The following is a 20,902-nucleotide window of genomic DNA, read 5'->3' as shown; positions in this document are numbered from 1 at the left end:
AGTCATTTGATGGAAAGCACAAGTGGAACTACGCGTTAAATTACAAGAATTAATATTTAGACCTAGCATACTTAAATTACGCTTAAAGTCCACCTAGTTGATGTGGGCGTGGTTAACCCTCCCGCGTCAACGTGCACTGGACCAATCAGAATGTCTCTTGTAGACTGCGACTGCGTCCGCCAGCGCACAGATACAGTAACAGGCTGGTTATTGTTTACCTCAATGCGTTTTTAGTAGTTTTATTACGCACTTTTTAGTTTTTCATATGATGTCGGAGATTGTAGGCAATCCATAAAGAGTCTTCCTTGCAGTACTGGCAGACTTTGTGCTTATAAACACGCGGAACAGTGTCCGCCATATAATCCTGCCGCTGCGCGCTTTTTGATTTATGAGTGTCTTCAGGATTCAAACATACTACAGCAGCAAGTTGGGGAACTAGACGGTATGTATGTCACTTTGTGTTATTTTCTTGCCTTACGCGGTTGCTGTATTGCTAGCAAAGAGTAGCCACATGTGATTTATTAGGCCTTAATTTTGGTCAATATAAAAGGAAGTTATTAGGTTTTATTTTTATTTCCTCCATTTGTCACGCCTCTTTACAGTTCAATCAAGTGCCAATCAGGAGTATTGGCCATGTGTTGAATGCAGGACATTTGCATCCTCTGATTCACACTATGTGCCTGTTCAAGAGGTGTTTATACATTATGTGCGTTACAGATATTTTACAAATACTTAAACATGAAAAACAGAATAGAGCTTTATTTTTTAGGTCCCAATGTGACGTCAAATCCAAATTAAAGGAGTAGTTCACCCTAAAAAATAAAATCTCTTGAAAATTCAATTCAAGTTTATTTGTATAGCGCTTTTTACGATACAAATCGTTGCAAAGCAGCTCTACAGGAATTTAAGTTTCCACAATATATTTATATATTGCAGAACCTTAATATGTTTGACTTATGGCACAATTTGGTAATTGTAAAATGTAAGCTGTAGATGAGTTTCTTTTTTATCACATCACTTGCTCAACAGTGGATTCTCTGTAGTGAATGGGTGCCATCAGAATGAGAGTCATTTGAAGTTAGAAACATCTTTATGATTTTTTTTTTTTTAATTATTATTACAAACATTTGATGTCAGTTGTGGTTCAGTCTTAATTGTTGGTTTAGAATCTGACTTATGACCGGTGTCGTGGCACGCCGGAGTAGTTCTCGTCTGGATCTCAGTTGGTGCAATTAGAAAGGCTCAAAACAGCAGAGTTTCAAATGTGAAAGAAAAGACTTTATTAATAACAAAGCCGAGAACACAGCCGCCACATCAACTGTCTCTGAGCTCTCAGTGTTGGTACATCTTCATATATGCACTTTTTACGGCCCAAATTTGGTAGTTCCTGTTTTTTTTTATTGGTTATGTCTGTCTGATTTACTACAATTAATTACTAGCCTACCTAGTCCAATTTTTAATGGTGGCGTCTGGCCAGATCCGCCATTTTTAAAAAGTAAAAAGTTCTTTATTCCATCACTCCCATTGGTTGGCAGTGATCCCAGAAGACATACATCACAGTTGTTTACATGTATCTGTCATATTCGTCATATTCTGGAAATCACCCAAAGTTCCTCGGGTTATTCTAAGTTCACTGGTAACACCTGCACTTTGACCAGTGCATGGCCCTTAAAGACTTATAATCAGTATGGCCAGTAGATGGCACTCCAAGACCCATAATCAGTATTTAGACATCCAGTATAATAGTAACTGATATTAGGATATCACACTTTGCATAGAATAGTACATGGATTACATTCTTAAACATGTCTAACATTTTGAATAAGATAATGCTATAGTGAGTAAACAAAATTATACAATACCGGCAATAGGTTTGTATTGTTCTGAATTGCCGAGAAGAGAGGGCATTTCAGGTACTGTCGTGGCCCAGAGAGGTTGTTGTTCGTCTGGGTCTCAGTCAGTGCAGTCAGAGAGGCTCAAAACAGCAGAGTTTCAGGTGCCAAAGGTAGACTTTATTACACAGAGTAACAAAGCCGAGAAAGACAGCCGCCACATCCACCGTCTCTCTAGTCTTTGTTTGTTCAGATGCCACATTTTATACACTCTTACTATCAACAATGTATCAAGGTTGGCGCTTTCTATTTTTTTATTGGCCATATCTTATTTGGCCTGCCACCAATATTTTGCAGCCCTCCCAGTCCGTTATCTAATGGTGGAATATTGCTGAAGCTCCCCTTTTTAAGATATCTGGCCTCCCATTGGTTGGAGGTGATTTCATTCTTCTCAATGTCCTTGATGTCCTCACCTGACATTCTGTTCTGGAATTTTCCACCACTGCTCATGTGAACTCACAGTCTATATGCATATATTCAGTTTTAGACTAATTTAACACATTATCCAATATATTGATTGCTTCCATGATTTACATTCTCTTTTTAGTAAAATAATAACATTTCTATATTTTACTGCTAAATTACACAATAGTACTTTCGGTAAAGATTCGGTCTTAACTATTGCAATAGGGTTTTCAGGTATTTCCAGCTTTGGTGTGACATTTTCAGAACGGCTGGTTTGAAAATGTCTTCACAAGATGTTATTTGATGGACTTCACAAGGTGTTAATTGATGGACTGAAGTCGTGGGGATTATTTTGATGTTATTATCAGCTGTTTGCACTCTCATTCTGATGGCACCCATTCCCTGCAGAGGATTCATTTGGTGAGAAAGTGACGTAAATCTAAATTTCCCCAAATCTGTTCAAACTTATATATATGTCTTGAATGCCCTGAAGGTACATTTTTGGGTCAGGTATTCCTTTAAACTGAAATAATGCAAAATATCAAAACTGAAAAATAGTTATGTAGTGTATGATGCTCAACATACTATGAGCAAATTTTGTGCAGTTATTGGCGATTGACCTTTATCAATATGTTGCTCCAACAGTGAAGCCATGAGTAGCAGAAAAGATGATGATAACCTCCTGAGAATGACAAAGGATGACCTGCAGCGTTGGATCCAGGCTGAGGTGGAACGAAACCCTCATCTGATGCAGAGACGTGAACAACTGGTGCGGGTGGAGGACTGGGTGAAGCAGAAGGAGACGGAAGCCACTTGCACCCGCTTTCTGTACAGCAATGCCTGCGAGTGAGTTGTTGTGTTGATGACAGTCTCTGAAAGTGAAATTGACGTTACCCATACTCTGCATTTAACCCATCCTAAGTGCACAGCAGTGAGCACACACACGGGGGTTCTCAAGGGCACCTCAGTTGTGGTATTGAACGTGGAGAGAGCGCTGTACATTCCCCCCCCCCCCCGACAATACCTGCCGGACCTGAGAATCGAACTCGCAAGTCCAACTCACTAACTATTACGCCACGACTGCCCAATCAATCAAACTTTATTACAGACTCAAGGTCCAGATTAAAAGAAAAGACAATAGACTACATAAACAACCCATAGCATCTATCACAGACATAAAGAGTTACAAAATACAGCAAAACCAGTGTCTCCACAGCTTTGACTGATACTGTACTAACCCCTATATATGATAAACCCACAATAATCTAATTTTTAGAAGCATTAAGACGGCAGATAAATCTATACATAAGATTTCGTAACAGTGCTTTAAAAGTGATTACTCTTGCACTCACAAACATTTCACTTGCACTATGCCATCTAGGTCTCCTTAGTAAGATTCTCATTGCATCATTATAAGCTACTTGCAGCTTCTGTAAACTAGATGTTCTGTAGTTACACCACAAATGAGCAGTATAACGTGTTGTACAATATGCTTTGAAAAGTGACACTTTCACCTCATCTGAACAGAAACTAAACTTAAGTAAAAGTATATTCGCCTGCGTATACATCATACGGTGTTGCCTTTCAATATCCTCATCATCTGTCATGTGTTCAGTGATAAAATGTCCAAGGTATTTTACTTTCGCACACACAGTGAGACTCTTGATAGACAAGAAAATGTATACTTTTATCCTCCTTCGTTCTGCAAATCATAACCACACTCTTATCAGGATTATATAAAATATCATGTTCAAGACCATCAGAACACATAGCTAAAAGCTGTTGAAGACCAGCAGTGCTAGGACTAAACACCACAAGATCATCTGCATACATAATATGATTCACTAAAGTATTCCCAATCATACAACCAGTTTTACAGACATTCAAACGTTCAGATAGCTCATCCATATAAAGATTAGACAGAGTTGGGGACAAAATCCCTCCTTGTCTCACGCCGTTACTAACCCCAAAAGGGGCTGAGACCTCATTGCCCCATTTTACTGGTGGGCATACCAATAAGCCAGGATTCTCACAATGTATTCTGGCACCCCTCTTCGTCTCATTTTAAAAAATAACTTAGCATGGTTAACCCGATCAAAAGCTTTAGATGCATCAATGAAACGCATAAATGCCCAAGAGCCATTTGACTGTGTTTTGTGTCTGCATCAGGTCAGTCCTTGAGTGTGAGTCAGTGATGAAGGGTCTTTATGGAATGCTGGGACTGGAATACCGAGATGAAGATTCAGAGGAGGAGGGAGGAGGAAGAGAACCACAGGACATCATTCATATTACAGATGAGGAGGATAAGCAGGAAAATAGTGTGCTAAATGGAGATGATGACGATATCGTTGTCATTGATCTGGGAGGTAAGTGACATACATTTTAATGGAAAGTGCTCGGAAATATAAATATTGTAAATTGTGGCGTTGTAATAAAAAAAATCTAATACCACTTTTGTTTTTTCTCTTGCAGCCACCAAAGAAACCTTGGAACCAATGGTGAGGATTTTTAAAAATTATTGTTTTCATCCATTTTTCTTTGATTTATACATTTAATTATTTTGTCTGCCTTTGTCTGTTTCCCTGTGTCATTCTTTCTGGGTTTCGGCCTGTTTTTCATTCTTTCTGTTTTTATTTTCTGTGATTTTTGTCTTGATTTATTATTTTCTTTTAGCTTGAAAAGGTGACTGTGGCCATTCAGAAGTCATCCAGACTCGTTCAGGATTTAGTCCATATGGTAAACAAAACTTCCTCCATGAGTGCTGCATCATCATCATCTAAAGTCTCAAACAGACCCTCATCAGCCTCGACCCCTGAGACCAGCCGTTCTGAAAATGTCACACCAAAGCTGGAAATACCTGAAAACCCTATTGCAATAGTTAAGACCGAATCTTTACCGAAAGTACCTGAAATGCCCTCTCTTCTCTGCAATTCAGAACAATACAAACCTATTGCCGGTCATAAGTCAGATTCTAAACCAACAATTAAGACTGAACCACAACTGACAGCATTAACCCCTTGGGAAATGAACATTTCAAAACAACCTGAAATTTCTGCTACTCTTAATTCTCCATCCTTAAAATTAATTAAGACTGAACCTCAATTGACAGCAGTGAGTCCTTCAGAAACACCAGAAACATTTGCCAGTTCTCAATTTGGATCCATACCAACAATAAAGACTGAGCCTCAGTTGACGGTTATAAAGTCAGAAATGACTTTGCCTCCAAGCACTTCAAAACCTTTCAAAATTCCATCCATTGCATCAATTAAGACTGAACATCAGTTGAGAGCATTAACTCCTGAAATGTCTTTGCTTGAAAGTGATTCAGTAAAGTCAAGCAGCCTTCATTCATATTACAAAGCAACAAGTAACACTAAACTTACCTTGTCTGTGATGACTTCTCCTGAAATCCTGAAAACTAGTGCCACAGAGACTCCTCCTGAAGTGGCATCACTGCTGAGCAATTCTGAAGAAGCTGAAACTAATGGCAGCCATGATTCGGATTCCACAGATGAGACTGGACAGCCAAAATCAAGGAGCAAATCTGACAAACCCTCTGTAACGGAGAAATGTCCAACGACTAGGCTGAGATCTTCAAAAAACTCTGCGCCTGTAAGCAGCACTTCCAGCCCACAAACGGAAACAACAAGAGCGCAATCGCCTGCAGAAAGTAATGATGAACCCTCTGACACAGAGGACTTATTTGCTAGTCCTGCTGACAGTGATTATGAACCCCCTGAGTCGCAGTCAGAGTCATCGTCAGACAGTGATTATGAACCCCCTAAATTACAATCAAAGTCATTGAGAGACAGTGATTTTGAACGCCCTAAATCACAACCCCAGTCATCTGTCGATAATGATGATGATGCCAGCAGCAATGATGCTTCTGCAGAACCTTCCAGTCCTGACGGAAGTAAGCGTTATTTTTCAGTTCATATTACAGTATATTATCAGAACTAATCTGTTATGAATAATCTTACATTATGGTTTCTGTCATACATTTTAATTAAAAAATACACAACCGTTATCGTCGCCAATAGCCTCGTGTTTAGTGCGTTGACATACAGCGCAACTGCACTCACGGTGACTCGCGTACGATTCCCGTCTTGAGTTCCTTTGCCGATCTCGCTCCCCTCGCTCGACCAAATGCTTTCCTGTCTATCCAATAATAATAATAATAATAAAAAGAGAAAATACACAACCGTTTTTTTGTGGTCGTTACATTTTTATTAAGAAATCAATGCATTCATTTAGCAAGGATGCCTTATAATGATCAAAAGTGACATTGTTACAAAATATTTCTATTTCAAATAGATGCTGTTCTTTTGCTATTCATCAAGTAATCTTGGGAAAAAAAAGATATCTGAGTTTTCACAAAAATATGAAGCAGCACAACTCTTTTCAACACTGCTAATAATAAGAATTGTTTCTTGAGCAGCAAATCAGCGTATTAGAATGATTTCTGCAGGAACGTGACACTGAAACTGCTGGAGTTTTACTGAAAAGGAAATTTATTTACATTAATAAATTGCATTTTAAATATAGAGTAAAATAATCGTTTATAATAGATAAGTAATACTATATCACAATATTACTGTTTATACACTATTTTTGATCAAATAAATGCAGCCTTGGTGTGCATAAGAGACTCACCAAGGCTTTCAATGACATAAAAAAAAAGCTTACCGAACCCAAACTTTAAAACAAGTTGTGTGTGTGTGTGTATATATATATATATATATATATATATATATATATATATATATATATATAAACAGTATCTCACAGAAGTAAGTACACCCCTCACATTTTTGTAAATATTTTATTAAATCTTTTCATGTGACAACACTGAAGAAATGACACTTTGCTACAATGTAAAGTAGTGAGTGTACAGCTTGTATAACAGTGTAAATTTGCTGTTCCCTCAAAATAACTCAACACACAGCCATTAATGTCTAAACCGCTGGCCACAAAAGTGAAATCCCTAAGTGAAAATGTCCAAATTGGGCCCAAAGTGTCAATATTTTGTGTGGCCACCATTATTTTACAGCACTGCCTTAACCCTCTTGGGCATAGAGTTCACCAGAGCGTCACAGGTTGCCACTGGAGTCCTCTTCCACTCCATGACGACATCACGGAGCTGGTGGATGTTAGAGACCTTGCGCTCCTCCACCTTCCATTTGAGGATGCCCCACAGATGCTCAATAGGGTTTAGGTCTGGAGACATGCTTGGCCAGTCCATCACCTTTACCCTCAGCTTCTTTAGCAAGGCAGTGGTCGTCTTTGAGGTGTGTTTGAGGTCGTTATCATGACGGAATACTGCCCTGCGGCCCAGTCTCTGCTTCAGTATGTCACAGTACATGTTGGCATTCATGGTTCCCTCAATGAACTGTAGCTCCCCAGTGCCGGCAGCACTCATGCAGCCCCAGGCCATGACACTCCCACCACCATGCTTGACTGTAGCCAAGACAGACTTGTCTTTGTACTCCTCACCTGGTTGCCACCACACACTGCAGCACTGTTTGCAGGCTTTCTTGTGCATCATCTTTAGAAGAGACTTGCTTCTGGGACGACAGCCATGCAGACCAATTTGATGCAGTGTGAGACGTATGGTCTGAGTACTGACAGGCTGACCCCCCACCCCTTCAACCTCTGCCACAATGCTGGCAGCACTCATACGTCTATTTCCCAAACACAACCTCTGGATATGACGCTGAGCACATGCACTCAACTTCTTTGGTCGACCATGGCGAGGCCTGTTCTGAGTGGAACCTGTCCTGTTAAACCGCTGTATGGTCTTGGCCACCGTGCTGCAGCTCCATTTCAGGGTCTTGGCAATCTTCTCATAGCCTACGCCATCTTTATGTAGAGCAACAATTCTTTTTTTCAGATCCTCAGAGAGATCTTTGCCATGAGGTGCCATGTTGAACTTCCAGTGACCAGTATGGGAGAGTGAGAGCGATAACACCAAAATTAACACACCTGCTCCCCATTCACACATGAGACCTTGTAACACTAACGAGTCACATGACACCGGGGAGAGAAAATGGCTAATTGGGCCCAATTTGGACATTTTCACTTAGGGGTGTACTCACTTTTGTGGCCAGCGGTTTAGACATTAATGGCTGTGTGAGTTATTTTGAGGGAAAAGCAAATTTATACTGTTATACAAGCTGTACACTCACTACTTTACATTCTAGCAAAGTGTCATTTCTTCACTGTTGTCACATGAAAAGATATAATAAAATATTTACAAAAATGTGAGGGGTGTACTCATTTCTGTGAGATACTGCATATATATATATATATATATATATATATATATATATATATATATATATATATATATTACTAATATTTGGTTAATATTTGGAACACTATGCAGTTGAATGTCAAAAATAAGTTTATTGTGATTTATACGTTACTGATTACATACAGTAACAGTATTTATTTGTCCTCTGTCACTGATCTTCTTAGGTTGCAAGTCTTCATCCAGTGAGTCCTCCAAGCAACAAGAACATAAAGAGATCATACTTAAAGTTGGCATGGGAGTTTTGGGGAAAATTAAACATAACTTGTGGTGTAAAGGAACAGTACAAGAAGTCCAAAAAGAAGGTAAGACTGACCTAGTTTGTAAATTCACAAACCTTTAAAATGAAGGCGGAAATATAATTTGTGACCTGTCTCATTTTTCTTTCCTTTTAGAGGATGGCCTCAGATATAAGGTGGAGTTTAAAAGTGGTAAAGAAATTGTGCTGCCTGCTTATCATGTGGCCTCTCTGCAGCCTCCCATACTCAAGGATTTGTTTATTGGCTGTCGTGTTGTGGTCAGCAGCAAAGATGATGAAGGAAAGGCCTCGTTTAATGCTGCCGTATTGGTTGAGCTTCCTGAGCGCAAGAATCGCATGAGGTGAATTCATGGTCAAGGGATAGTTCTTTTATCCTCAGGGCATTCATAATCTTTTTTTTTTTTTTTTTTTTTTTTTTGTTCTTTCATGGAACATGAAAATAAAAATTCATAACATCTATTTTGTTAAATGTTTCTATTAGGTTCTTGGTGTTTTATGATGATGGTCATGCAGCTTACCTGGCACTTCCAGACCTTCGTGTTGTCTGCAAACAATGTGAGAAATTCTCTTTCTTAATTTCTTTATTACTCCATTTCAGTCAGTTATTTTAAGACCCCATATAATCACTTTTTTATTTATAATAAAAAAAAAATGATTTGCAGTGAAAAAGGTGTGGAGGGACATTGAGAATGAGACATTGCAATTGCAGCTGAAGGAATATCTTCATGTCTATCCCAACGCCATTGCTGTGGTGCTCCGCGCGGGGCAAGACACCAAGGCAATACGGAATGGCAAGTTTGAGTCCTGCACGGTGCTCCAGTTGGATGGCAGCCTGATCCAGATCTGCTTTAAGGTGAAAATGAATCCATTGAGGGATGCCAGATTTCTTTGTGAACCTGGTATTTTACAATTTAGTGTCTTTATACTAAGGAAAATGAAAGACTAAGGGTACTTCTTGGGAATGTCACAGCATTTCATATTCTGAAGTGCATTTCATAAGTTTTCCCACTGTCAATTCACTTAACCCCACTGACAGATTAGCCATTTCGATGCTAATAAATGTTGTTGTTGTTGTTGTTTTTTTCAGAAAGACAAGCAGAAAGAGTGGATTTATAAAGGCTCAGACAGGTTGGAACACATTGTAAATATCAAGAAACGCCTGGATAAAGATAAACCGCAGACAAATCCTCTACAGAACACACAACATAAACCACAACAGCCACCTCAACAGAAAACGCAGCAGCAACAACCTCAACAGAAAGCACAACAATCTGTTCAACAGGAACCACAACAGCCATCTCAACAGAAAACACAACAGCCTGCTATAACAGGTAGACTTTTTGTGTTTTATGTACATCCTGCCTCTTTTATGCACGTTCCCACATAGACACGTGCAAGTATTCAGTAATACATTGGGATATTGAACATGCTCATTATCAATATGACAAAACTCAATATTTAGTTTACAAAACAAAGAAAATGCAGTCGTGTTGTTTTGCACTGTTAATCTCTTGAAACATTTGATTACATTTTTTGTGTATTATTTTATTTAAATATTCAAGTTTCTTTTTATTTAAAAAAAGTTAATAGGTTTAGGAGAACAGCATATTTATCTATTTTTGTAATGTAATACAATTCATGCTCAACTCTGTTTTTTAGCAGGAAATGCCACGCTTCAGTGCAACACAACTCCCTTCTCAACAGCAGTTCCCTCAGCGACTGTCACCTCAACAGCTGTATCTCCTGTGCGGGTCACCCGACAATCTGATACAGTCACCAAAACATTATCTGTTAGCCCTCATAAGATCATGTCGGCTGCTTTCCAGCCAAAGGTCATTCTCCAGAGGTTGACAATGCTTTCACCTGTCTTACGAGCTGTCTCAAATTTAAGGTGAGTAATGGACTTGTCCCAGTTAAAGGAATAGTTCACCCAAAAATAAAAATTTGCTGAAAATTTACTGACCCTCAGGCCACCCAAGATGTAGATTGATTTTGTTTCTTCATTGGAACAGATTTGGGAAAATGTAGTATTACATTGCTTGTTTACCAGTGAATTGGTGCCGTCAGACTGAGAGTCCAAACAGCTGATAAAAACATCACCATAATCTACAAGTAATTAACACCACTCCAGTCCATCAATTAACTGTACAGTTATCTTGTGAAGTGAAAAGCTGTGTGTTTGTAAGAAAAATACCTTATTAAGATGTGTAACTTCAAACCATTGTTTCTGGCTAAATACAAGTTCTCTATTCATAACATTTCTTTCTCTGTTGAAAAAGTTATCTTGTTTGAGTCAGGAGACAAATATGCACAGATCAAGTGCTATTTAAAGCAAAAACAGTCCAAAGCAGTTCCAAATAAACATGTCTGTGGAGTTTGATGTGAGAGGACAAAAGGGGAGGGGCTTTGTCACTGGAGGAAGCGTTATTATGGATTAAAGATATATTTTGTCCAGAAGTGATGGTTTTAGGTTAAAACAGCTATTCACAAGTTATTGATGGACTGAAGTCGTGTGGATTACTTGTGAATTATTGTCGATGTTTTTATCAGCTGTTTGGACTCTCATTCTGACGGCACCCATTCACTGCAGTGGATCCACTGGTAAGCAAGTGATGTAATGCTAAATTTCTCCAAATCTCTTGCACTTGGATGGCCTGGGGGTGAATCGATTTTCAGCCAATTTTCATTTTTGGGCGAACTATTTCTTTATATACAGAATGATTTGGAATACTAATCACCAACCACATCATATTGGGCTCTATATTCTAGAAGTGCAAAAAGACCTGCCCCTGATGAGGAAGAAGAGTATGTTTCTGAGGAAGAAGATTGCGTTTTAATGCAACAGCAGTACAAGTCCATATACTTGCATCATCGCTGTTGTCCAGCATGTCTGGATGGGGTGAGACCGTCTCAAGTCGACATGCATCGTGGGGAAAATCCACTTCTTATACCACTGCTTTTTAAGTTTCGGCGAATGACGGCTAGAAGGCGCATCGATGGAAAGGTGGGTGGCGTTTGAGGAAGTTACTCCATTTGGTTGTCAACTACTCTCTACACTACTGGTGAAAGCTTTGGCAGTGCTAAGATTTTTTTAAAGGGGTCATATGATGCGATATCAAGTTTTCCTTTGTCTTTCGAGTGTTACAAGCTGTTCGTGCATATACAAGATCCATAAAGTTGTAAAGTAGAGATGCACAATATTATCGGACTGATATCGATTATCGGCCGATAATGACTTTAAATGTAAATATCGGCATTGGCCTAATATGAAATATTATGCCGATGTATCTTGCCGATAAGTGGAATACATTAACTTGCATGTGCTCAGGGGGTGCTAGTGATTAGATCACGTCAGCATTGTGGCTCATTCTTGAAGCAAAGTTTTGTCTGAATGATGATTAGATCCACTGTTTTGGATAGCTGCATTTAATCAGTGAATGCACGTACAGAATGATGCTTTCTGTGTAACAGTAATAGCACGTGCAGCGGCAGCAGTGTCAGCCTCCCATGTCAACCTCCTTACCTAAAGCCCATTCGGTAAGGAGTTTTAATCTGTTGGCCTCCTACTTATTCAATTAAAAGTAAAATAGCCTACACAAATAACATTTAGACTGTTTCTGATTAAATAAAGTAGTAATTTATGTTGTAAAATAATGTGTATGTTTTGATTTAAAGGTCTGAAGCTAGCTTACATGAACAAAAAATTACAAACATGACACTTGTAAATTAAATAATTTTATATATACTGAGTTATTCATTAATGTGTAATAGGTTTTATTTTTAAATAAATCATAAGCTCTAAAAGATTTTCAGAACTTTTACAACTCTTTTGCTTTAGACCATCAACAAATGTTAAATCTTAAAACAAAATGTTTGGGTTAACACTGCATCTTTCTGAGGGGTTAAACTTGCTCTTTTCACTATCTGCGGCCGTAAAATTAATTAACGACCAGCACCGCGCCCAAGCATCCTGCTCTGCTCTCCTTAACGTCTCACGAGACCCCTAAAACAAAGGATATATGTGTGGAAAAATCTGGAATGCATCTGGAAAGGCTCTCCCTGATCTCCTGACCATTAACGCATAAATTCAATGATGTTATCAACCAGGAGAGACGGTTTTACATCTGACGTACGAGCTAAGGAAATCTCCAGATCTCCACAAACATGATATACTCATGACCCCCGGACAGCTCCCCCTTTCATCCCCCCTGTTTTTCTTGTGCAAAGAACAACCAAACTTTTATTGACTCTCTGCCCACAGATATTCCTTTATTCCTATTTCTATTAAAACAATATACTCAATAGACAATACATACTAACGTTGTATCTTACGTCTTTCATATACTTGGTGTGATTATTTAGAAGGTAGCATGTTAATCGATGCATTAACCCATGTAGTATATAGAATTAAGGTATGCACTTTGTGTATGCTGAATACGTGTTGTTTGATTTTGAATGAAAGCTAGTTGCGACAGCAATAATTCGTTGTGGATGAAAATGTACTTTTCTCATCATAATGTATGATTAAAACACTTCATATTCTTCATTTACGCACGGAAAACTGAGCCGTGCGGGGCGGGGCTCCGCCCTACAGAAACACTTGTGATTGGATCAAACAGCAAAAGGGGCAAACTGAAATCAACCCAATAAAGACAGACACCCAACTTTGGTGCGTGTCTCTCTTTGCTTGCTCGCACGCTGACCTGGTGAAACTTCGGCTCCTGCTCTGATCGCGCTGTTAAGCGCTCCCAGCCATTAACATCTGGCCGAACATTGAACAACTATCAATACTTAGTCAAACTTCTGAAGAAACCCATGAAAGTCTGAAGCTACGCGAAAGGAACTCAAGGAAGAACTTCGAGCGTCATCACATCACAAAGAAGCCAACCAACCACCGAAGGGCATTCCTTGAAACGCGTCAGACGACGACACATCAGCAGCCAATCAGTCGGAGGTTCCCTCGGAGACCACGCGGAAACACCCGATCAGCTGTCAAACTCAACTGAAAGCAAGTAATCAAACAATTCTTCATAATGCTGTTGGAAACTGGTTGCATTCATCTTTAAGAGTAAAGATAGTAAAGTTCCTTGCTTGTGACTCCCTCAGGTTGAAGTTAGAGCATTCTTGAAAAAGAGCATTAAAACCTTAAACTCTCTTCAGATCAAAACAATTCATTACAATGTGTGAGTTTGTGTGTACGTATTCTGTTTTGTGTTATTGTAGCTTAGTAGTGTTGTAGAGTAGCAAATAAACTTTGATTTATTAAGAAATCTTGTGTCTGGTGCTATGTGATTTTCAAGTCTTAAACTATTTGCCAAAGATTGCGTTACCTATGCTCAAAATTACCTAATCAATTCTGTGTTATTATCGTGGCCACGGGAATAAAACTGAATTGTTAAGAGATAACGTACTGATTTTAACGCTTGCTGGACAAGTCGTTAATGAGGTATCGTTAACAAGGTATAAGCTGGATGTTTTGATTAATATCGATTAATCATGTAAATATCAATATCGAATCTTAAAGAATAGATTCCCTAAAAGCTAAATTAAAATACGGGCTAATCCTTTACATCAGTCATTTTTTTTGTCCGATTCCAATAAGTCATATATCATTTTGAAGGTATTTTAATGGAGAATGTGAAAATGTAAAGAACTTAATTTAGAAAATTTGCACATTCCGACTGATTTTGCCAGAACGGGTCACGCACATCGATATCGGCCTAAATGAGTTGAAAAATATCGGCATATCGGATATTGGAAAAAATCCAATATCGTGCATCCCTATTGTAAAGACTGAAGTATCAAACTCAAAGAAATAATCTTTATATTAAGACTTGTCCACGCCTTCCTAAAACACCTCGTTTAAACACGCCCCCACAAATCTATGTCACTGTGTTGGATGATTTGCATAACACCACCCAAATCTTTACGCAAAGAAAGAAGGCATAACTTATTCTCACTGTAGTATTGTTGCCGCCACCACCATGTAGTGGAGACACTGTGTGTTTATGGTTAGGGGCGTAACATTTTCGTCACACGCTTGAGGTATTCGGCCAATCACAACGCACTGGATAGCTGGCCAATCAGAGCACACCATGCCTTTCAGAACAATGAGCTTAATTGTAAAAATCGACGCATTTCAGAAAGGCAGGGCAGAGAGTAGCAACAATAATGTACGGTATATGGAAAATAATGTGTTTTTTGGACCTTAAACCGCTTAAACACACTGCATTACACCAAATACACAAAATAATGTTATTTTTAGAGTCGTCATATGACCCCTTTGATGTTTTTGAAAGAAGTCTTTTATGTTCACCATGGCTGCATGAATTTGAGAAAAAAAGAGCAAGAATGGCAATATTATTAAATATTATTACAACATGAAATAGATATTGTCTATTTAATTATATTTTAAAATGTAATATATTCGTGAAATCTGAATTTTCAGCATCATTACTCCAGTCTTCAGTGTTTTGTTTTTTTTCTTTTCAGAAATCATTCTAATATGCTGATTTGCTGCTCAAGGAACATTTCTTATTATTTGCTCTCTTTAGGTGTTTTTCCACATTTTCTATCGTTCTCCGTGTGGGCGGAGCCTGTGCGACATGCAGGAAGTGCAGGAATACTTGTTAGAAACACGTTGTGACTTCCTTTTCCTGGAAATGTTCTGTATGGACCCGTTTGTTCTTGTGAATCGTGCCCGACCTCCTTCCACATCAACCAGCAAGCCTCACCTCTACCTGCCGGACATATCAGAGGGCAGAGAGGTGTTGCCGGTGCCCTGCATTAATGAAGTGGACAATACGCTTGCTCCTAACATCAGTTACACCAAAGACAGAGTTCCAGCTCCGGGTGTTTCAGTCAATACAAGCCCAGATTTCTTGATCGGCTGTGACTGCACAGATGGCTGTCGGGACAGGTAGTTTTTTTTTTGAGTCTGCATTTGTGTGAAAATTTTTGAGATTAAAGGAATTTTCTCTAAAGTAAAGGTTTATTTACAGCTCTTTATCTGTGACATGTTGTCCTTTACTTCAGAAGATACTTTAGACTCGTGAGTCATCATTCAGTTTGTGTGTTGCTGCACCTTTTGCTTATTTGTTGTTGGTGGCCTTAAAATGTTTGTAAAATGTTTTATGCAGATTCTAACATTTTCCGGTTTTTTTTATTTTTTTTACCATTTAGACAAACTAATTTGTTTATGTACTGTGTCCACCAATTCCTAACTGGCAGTCATAATTCTTGAGATCATACCCAAAATATGGCTTCCCAGAAAAGGTGTTTTTTGGCTTGGAAATAATGAATTAGGGGGCTGAATATACCTTTTGATTTTAGATTGCCAACAAGTAAATTGGATTGAGCATGGAACATTTATTTTAAATTATGGAAATTGCTGTTAAACATTTTGAATTTGTGTGTGTGACAGGTCAAAGTGTGCATGCCACCAGCTGACCATTGATGCTACGTCCCTATGCAGTGCAGGTCCGGTGGATGTTACTGCTGGATACACGCATAAGAGATTGCCAACCACCTTGCCAACAGGGTTAGAAGCAAACTCTGTCTTTTTTTCTTTCTATCTGATTATCGTTTGGTTACAGTGGAGCCTCTCTAAAATCAGATGCAACACATCAGTGTTTATTTTATGGTCAAAAATATTGTAATAATGATCTGCTCCAGATCAGCACATAACTAGATACACTGCCGTTTGTGGTTACAATGTTTTAAAAGTCTCTTATGTTCATCAAGGCTGCATTTATTTGATCAAAAATACAGTAAAAAGAGTATTGTGAAATATTATTACTATTTAAAGTAACTCCTTTTTATTTGCATATTTTAAAATCTAATTTATTTCTGTGATGCAAAGCTAAATTTTCAGTTCCATTACTCCAGTCTTCAGTGTCACATGATCCTTCTGAAATCATTTTAATATGCTGATTTGGTGCTTAAGAAACATTTCTCATTATTAATGTTGAAAACAGATGTGCTGCTTAATATTTTTATGGAAACCGTGATGATTTTTTTTCTCCCAGAATTCTTTGATGGATAGAAAGTTCAAAAGAGCAACATTTATTTATAACAAGGTTAAGTTTTTACTGTCACTTTTAAACAGTAGTGTATAGCTTTCTCACCTAAATAAACCCCACAAAACTCTTTCTTTCCATCTCTGTAGGGTGTACGAGTGTAACCCTTTGTGCCGGTGTGATCCGAGAATGTGTAGCAACAGGCTGGTTCAGCATGGTCTGCAGCTGCGGCTGGAGCTTTTCATGACACAGCACAAGGGATGGGGCATCCGTTGCAAAGATGATGTAGCCAAGGGCACGTTCGTGTGTGTTTTCACTGGTAAGTAAACAGAAATTTTAGTTGAAACAGAATTGGAACAAAATTCCTCCCTCATCGCCTGCATCTACACTTCACAGGTAAAATAGTAAACGAAGACAGAGTGAATGAAGACGACACAGTGTCTGGTAATGAATATTTGGCCAACCTTGACTTCATTGAGGGTGTGAAGAAACTGAAAGAGGGTTATGAAAGCGAGGCGTACTGCTCGGACACAGAGGTCGAAACCAACAAGAAGACCATAACAATGAAAACGGGGCCATTATGGAAAAACACTCTCTACCAAGACGACTCCAGCAGTGGTGAAGGTGTGTGATGTGTGTAAATATTAGGGCTGTCAATGTTAACGCATGCGATTAATCTAAAAATTTGAACGGGTTAACGCAAATTAATCGTTTGATAAGGTTTGACCCCAACTTCTTGCCATCAACGCAGCGCAGAAGGTCATCATTGCTTGCGTCCCAATGTGCACACTATCCATCCTATGTTCTGTGTGATATTAGTATTTTTCAATACTATTTAGGGCAAATAGGGTGTATAGTATGCACATTGGGACGCAGGGATTGTGTGATTATGAGGCGCCAGGCTAGACAAAAGTGAAGCGAATGCGGAGAGAGAGAGCGACAGTGTGCGAGAGGTCTGTATACTCATATGTGATAAGGGTAACAGCGAACCAGTGTTGCCAGAGTCGCGGTTTTCCCGTACAATTGGGCTATTTTGAAAATACAGTCGCGGGAAAAATGAAAGAGCTGTGGGTTGTGTTTTTTTTGGGCTACTTTTATAAAGTACCGCGGCCGCCCAAAGTGTATACACATGTGATCGCAAAAGGAAGTTATTACAAACACTCGATGGTGGTTTAAAGTGAGTTCTGAGTAAAAGTGTACTATTAATCTCATAAATTGTCTTATGTAGCATGACGCTAATATTAGCTCTAATGCACCTGCAGAACAGCTCCAATTCTTCTTCATAAGGCATTTTGTCATAATACTTCATGTAAGGTCGCAAGAAAATGTTTTGTTGTATTTATTTAGAAATACTTTTGATAATAGTTGGGTAAATGTGTACAGGGATTGAAGCGATGTGCCTTGGTAAACGTTTTATTGCCAGTATAAAGGCTGATAATGGCTGAAAAAAAAGAAAGAATAATAAGGATTATGTCTCATACTTTGCGGAGATGTGAAAGGTTCTGTTTCCTTAAACTAGTTTGTCATGCATTCCTTTATTTCAACACATTTACAGGTAAGTCCTAGTATTTTAAATTTGTGTTTAATCACAGTCCATGATTGTGATTAACGCAATTAAATTTTTTAATCGATTGAAAGCACTAGTAAATATTCAGCCATACGACCATATGAAGACATTAGCCAAACAAGTGCAAATCTTTATTTTTTATTTTTTTGCATTTTCCATAGAAAGAGAAGAACTTATGAAACTGGACACAGAACAAGAGGGAATGGAAGGTAAGATGCACTGTTATGTTAGTGTTTTTTCTATGCTATTATTGTTTTTATTACTATTGTGTATCAGCTTTTATTTGTATTTTTTATTTTTATTGTAATTTGGTTAATGTTTTGTTTTTAGTTTTTTTAAATCATTTAACCATTACTATTTAGGTTTAAATTTAGTTTAAATTTTAAATTTATTTCCAGTTTACCGTTTAGTAATTTAGTGCTTCAACATAAATTTATTTCGTTTAGTTTGGTTGTTCTAATTTTAATTTAGTTAAGTTTTCATCTAATATTTTTATAAGTGCTGTCAAACGCATTCACAATAAGTTAAGCATAATATATGTATGTGTACTTTGTTTATTTATTATGTATATATAAATACACACTCATGCAGTATATATTTTGAAAATATTTACTTGTGTATATACATTCATATATTTGTATTATTATACTTTATATTATATAAATATTTACTATATAAACATAAAATTTTTGTTAAATATATACATGCAATTGTTTGTATATACATAATATATGAGTATGTACTGTGTATATATATTATGTAAACAATTATTTTGGATGTGATTAATCGCGAATAATCGTTTGACAGTACTAATTTCTATTTTATTTTTGTAACTAGTAAGACAATATGAACATTTAGGGCATGTAATTTATTATAAGCATTGACAATGAAGCATATAGGCTGAGATCTGGCAACTTTTTGCATTATCCATGTGGCTCTATTATGTAGCAAACTTGCCAGATGTTTTTTTTTTTTTTTTTTTTACATGTGTATATATAACCTGTTCTCTTTACCTGTTTAGTGAATCACATGTCCTTAGGGGAGAGAAAACTGTCCCATAAGCCACATGAAACATATAAAGATGTTCAGAAGAAAGTGATCAAACAAATGAGAAAGGACGGTCAGTTTCTATTCTCTTTATTCTCAATTTCCTCATTTTATGTTTTTAGTGTTTCATTAAATTTGCTCAGTCTATAATTTGTGTCTGTAGGTGAAGAAACCTCAGGTCCAAAGCGTTGCTTTGCCATAAAGTCATTCCAGAGAAGAGTAAAACCTCTAGAAACCTTGGACGCAAAAAATGAAAAAACGAGGACAGCTGTAACTGTCAACAACACTCGCAGACTGTTCGGCGAGGATACCTGTTACGTCATTGACGCGAGACAAGAGGGCAACCTCGGCCGCTTCATCAACGTAAGCCAAACTCAGCCTTGTGACTGTAGATGTGTCGACAATGGTACAAGTTTGTAAATATTATGCACTTTTTACTATTAATTCCTCATCTCTCAACAGCATAGCTGCAGTCCGAATTTGTTCGTTCAGAACGTCTTTGTCGACACACACGACCTTCGGTTTCCATGGGTGGCATTCTTCGCCAGCAAGTCAGTGCCTTGATTCTTACCAGCTTGATTAATTAAAAATAAGTGGTTGACCCAAATTTTATTTGGAAACTCTTGCTATTTTAAATGGTTATTGTAATGCTATTTTAATGTTTTTGTTTTTTTTTTGTTTTTTTTTATGTTATATCCAGAAAGTTATCTTATTCCATTTTTCCTTTCGTCTGTCTTTCCCAGGCGCATCAAGGCGGGTACGGAGTTGACGTGGGATTATAACTATGAGGTTGGCAGTGTGGAGGGGAAGGTGCTGCTCTGCTGCTGTGGCTCTTTGCGGTGCACAGGAAGGCTGCTCTGATATGCTGCTTTCAATATAAAACACTAAAACTCTCCTTGAGGTGTTCTCACCGTAAACCGTTTTACCAAGCCATCAGAAACATAGTTGTGGCACTGTTCTGGAAAAGCATTCGAGTCATGACCCATTGAATATAAAAAGTATATTAAAATATATTAAAGTGTCATTGCTTTTTTTTTTTTTTAGTTTTGTTTGTTTTTATTGTTTTTAACTTCTACAAAAAATGTTAATAGTCACTTAATAAATGTAAATAAAATTTGCAAATATCAAAAACTATTTGTCTTGTATGTCATTTATTTTAAGTCAAATATGCAGGTTAAAAAGCTGTATGAACGGCACTTAAAGTAATAATCACGTTGGGGAGGGGGAATAAAAGTTATTTTATGACAGAATGGTATATATAAAATTGTCTATATTGTGTTAGTCTTACTGTAGTATCGGACAAAACAAAAGTAATACAATTATTACTGCAGTAAAATAAAAAAGCTAATCCCTTTCAAATATATTCAGCTTTTTTGTTTATTTCAATTTCTTCTTTTTGTGAAT

At 37.7% G+C, this 20,902-nt stretch overlaps 1 protein-coding gene across 1 annotated transcript; it reads left to right on the top strand.

Annotated features, from left to right (window-relative positions):
* Positions 1-152: 152 nt before the first annotated feature.
* On the top strand, positions 153-20,625 carry setdb1a (SET domain bifurcated histone lysine methyltransferase 1a). Its single transcript, XM_079381592.1, has 21 exons — positions 153-442; positions 2,943-3,143; positions 4,467-4,663; positions 4,770-4,795; positions 4,971-6,210; positions 8,775-8,912; positions 9,003-9,207; positions 9,348-9,421; positions 9,529-9,719; positions 9,954-10,197; positions 10,526-10,757; positions 11,636-11,870; positions 15,421-15,785; positions 16,290-16,406; positions 17,034-17,203; positions 17,281-17,508; positions 18,613-18,660; positions 19,473-19,571; positions 19,662-19,861; positions 19,961-20,049; positions 20,242-20,625. The coding sequence occupies exons 2-21, from the start codon at positions 2,950-2,952 to the stop codon at positions 20,357-20,359; spliced, it is 4,410 nt and encodes a 1,469-aa protein (XP_079237718.1). The 5' UTR covers positions 153-442; positions 2,943-2,949; the 3' UTR covers positions 20,360-20,625.
* The last annotated feature ends 277 nt before the right edge of the window (positions 20,626-20,902 follow it).

The sequence above is a fragment of the Barbus barbus genome, assembly GCF_936440315.1.
Source record: "Barbus barbus genome assembly, chromosome: 27".
NCBI lineage: Eukaryota > Metazoa > Chordata > Actinopteri > Cypriniformes > Cyprinidae > Barbus > Barbus barbus.
This window is presented reverse-complemented; position numbering and strand designations above follow the sequence as displayed.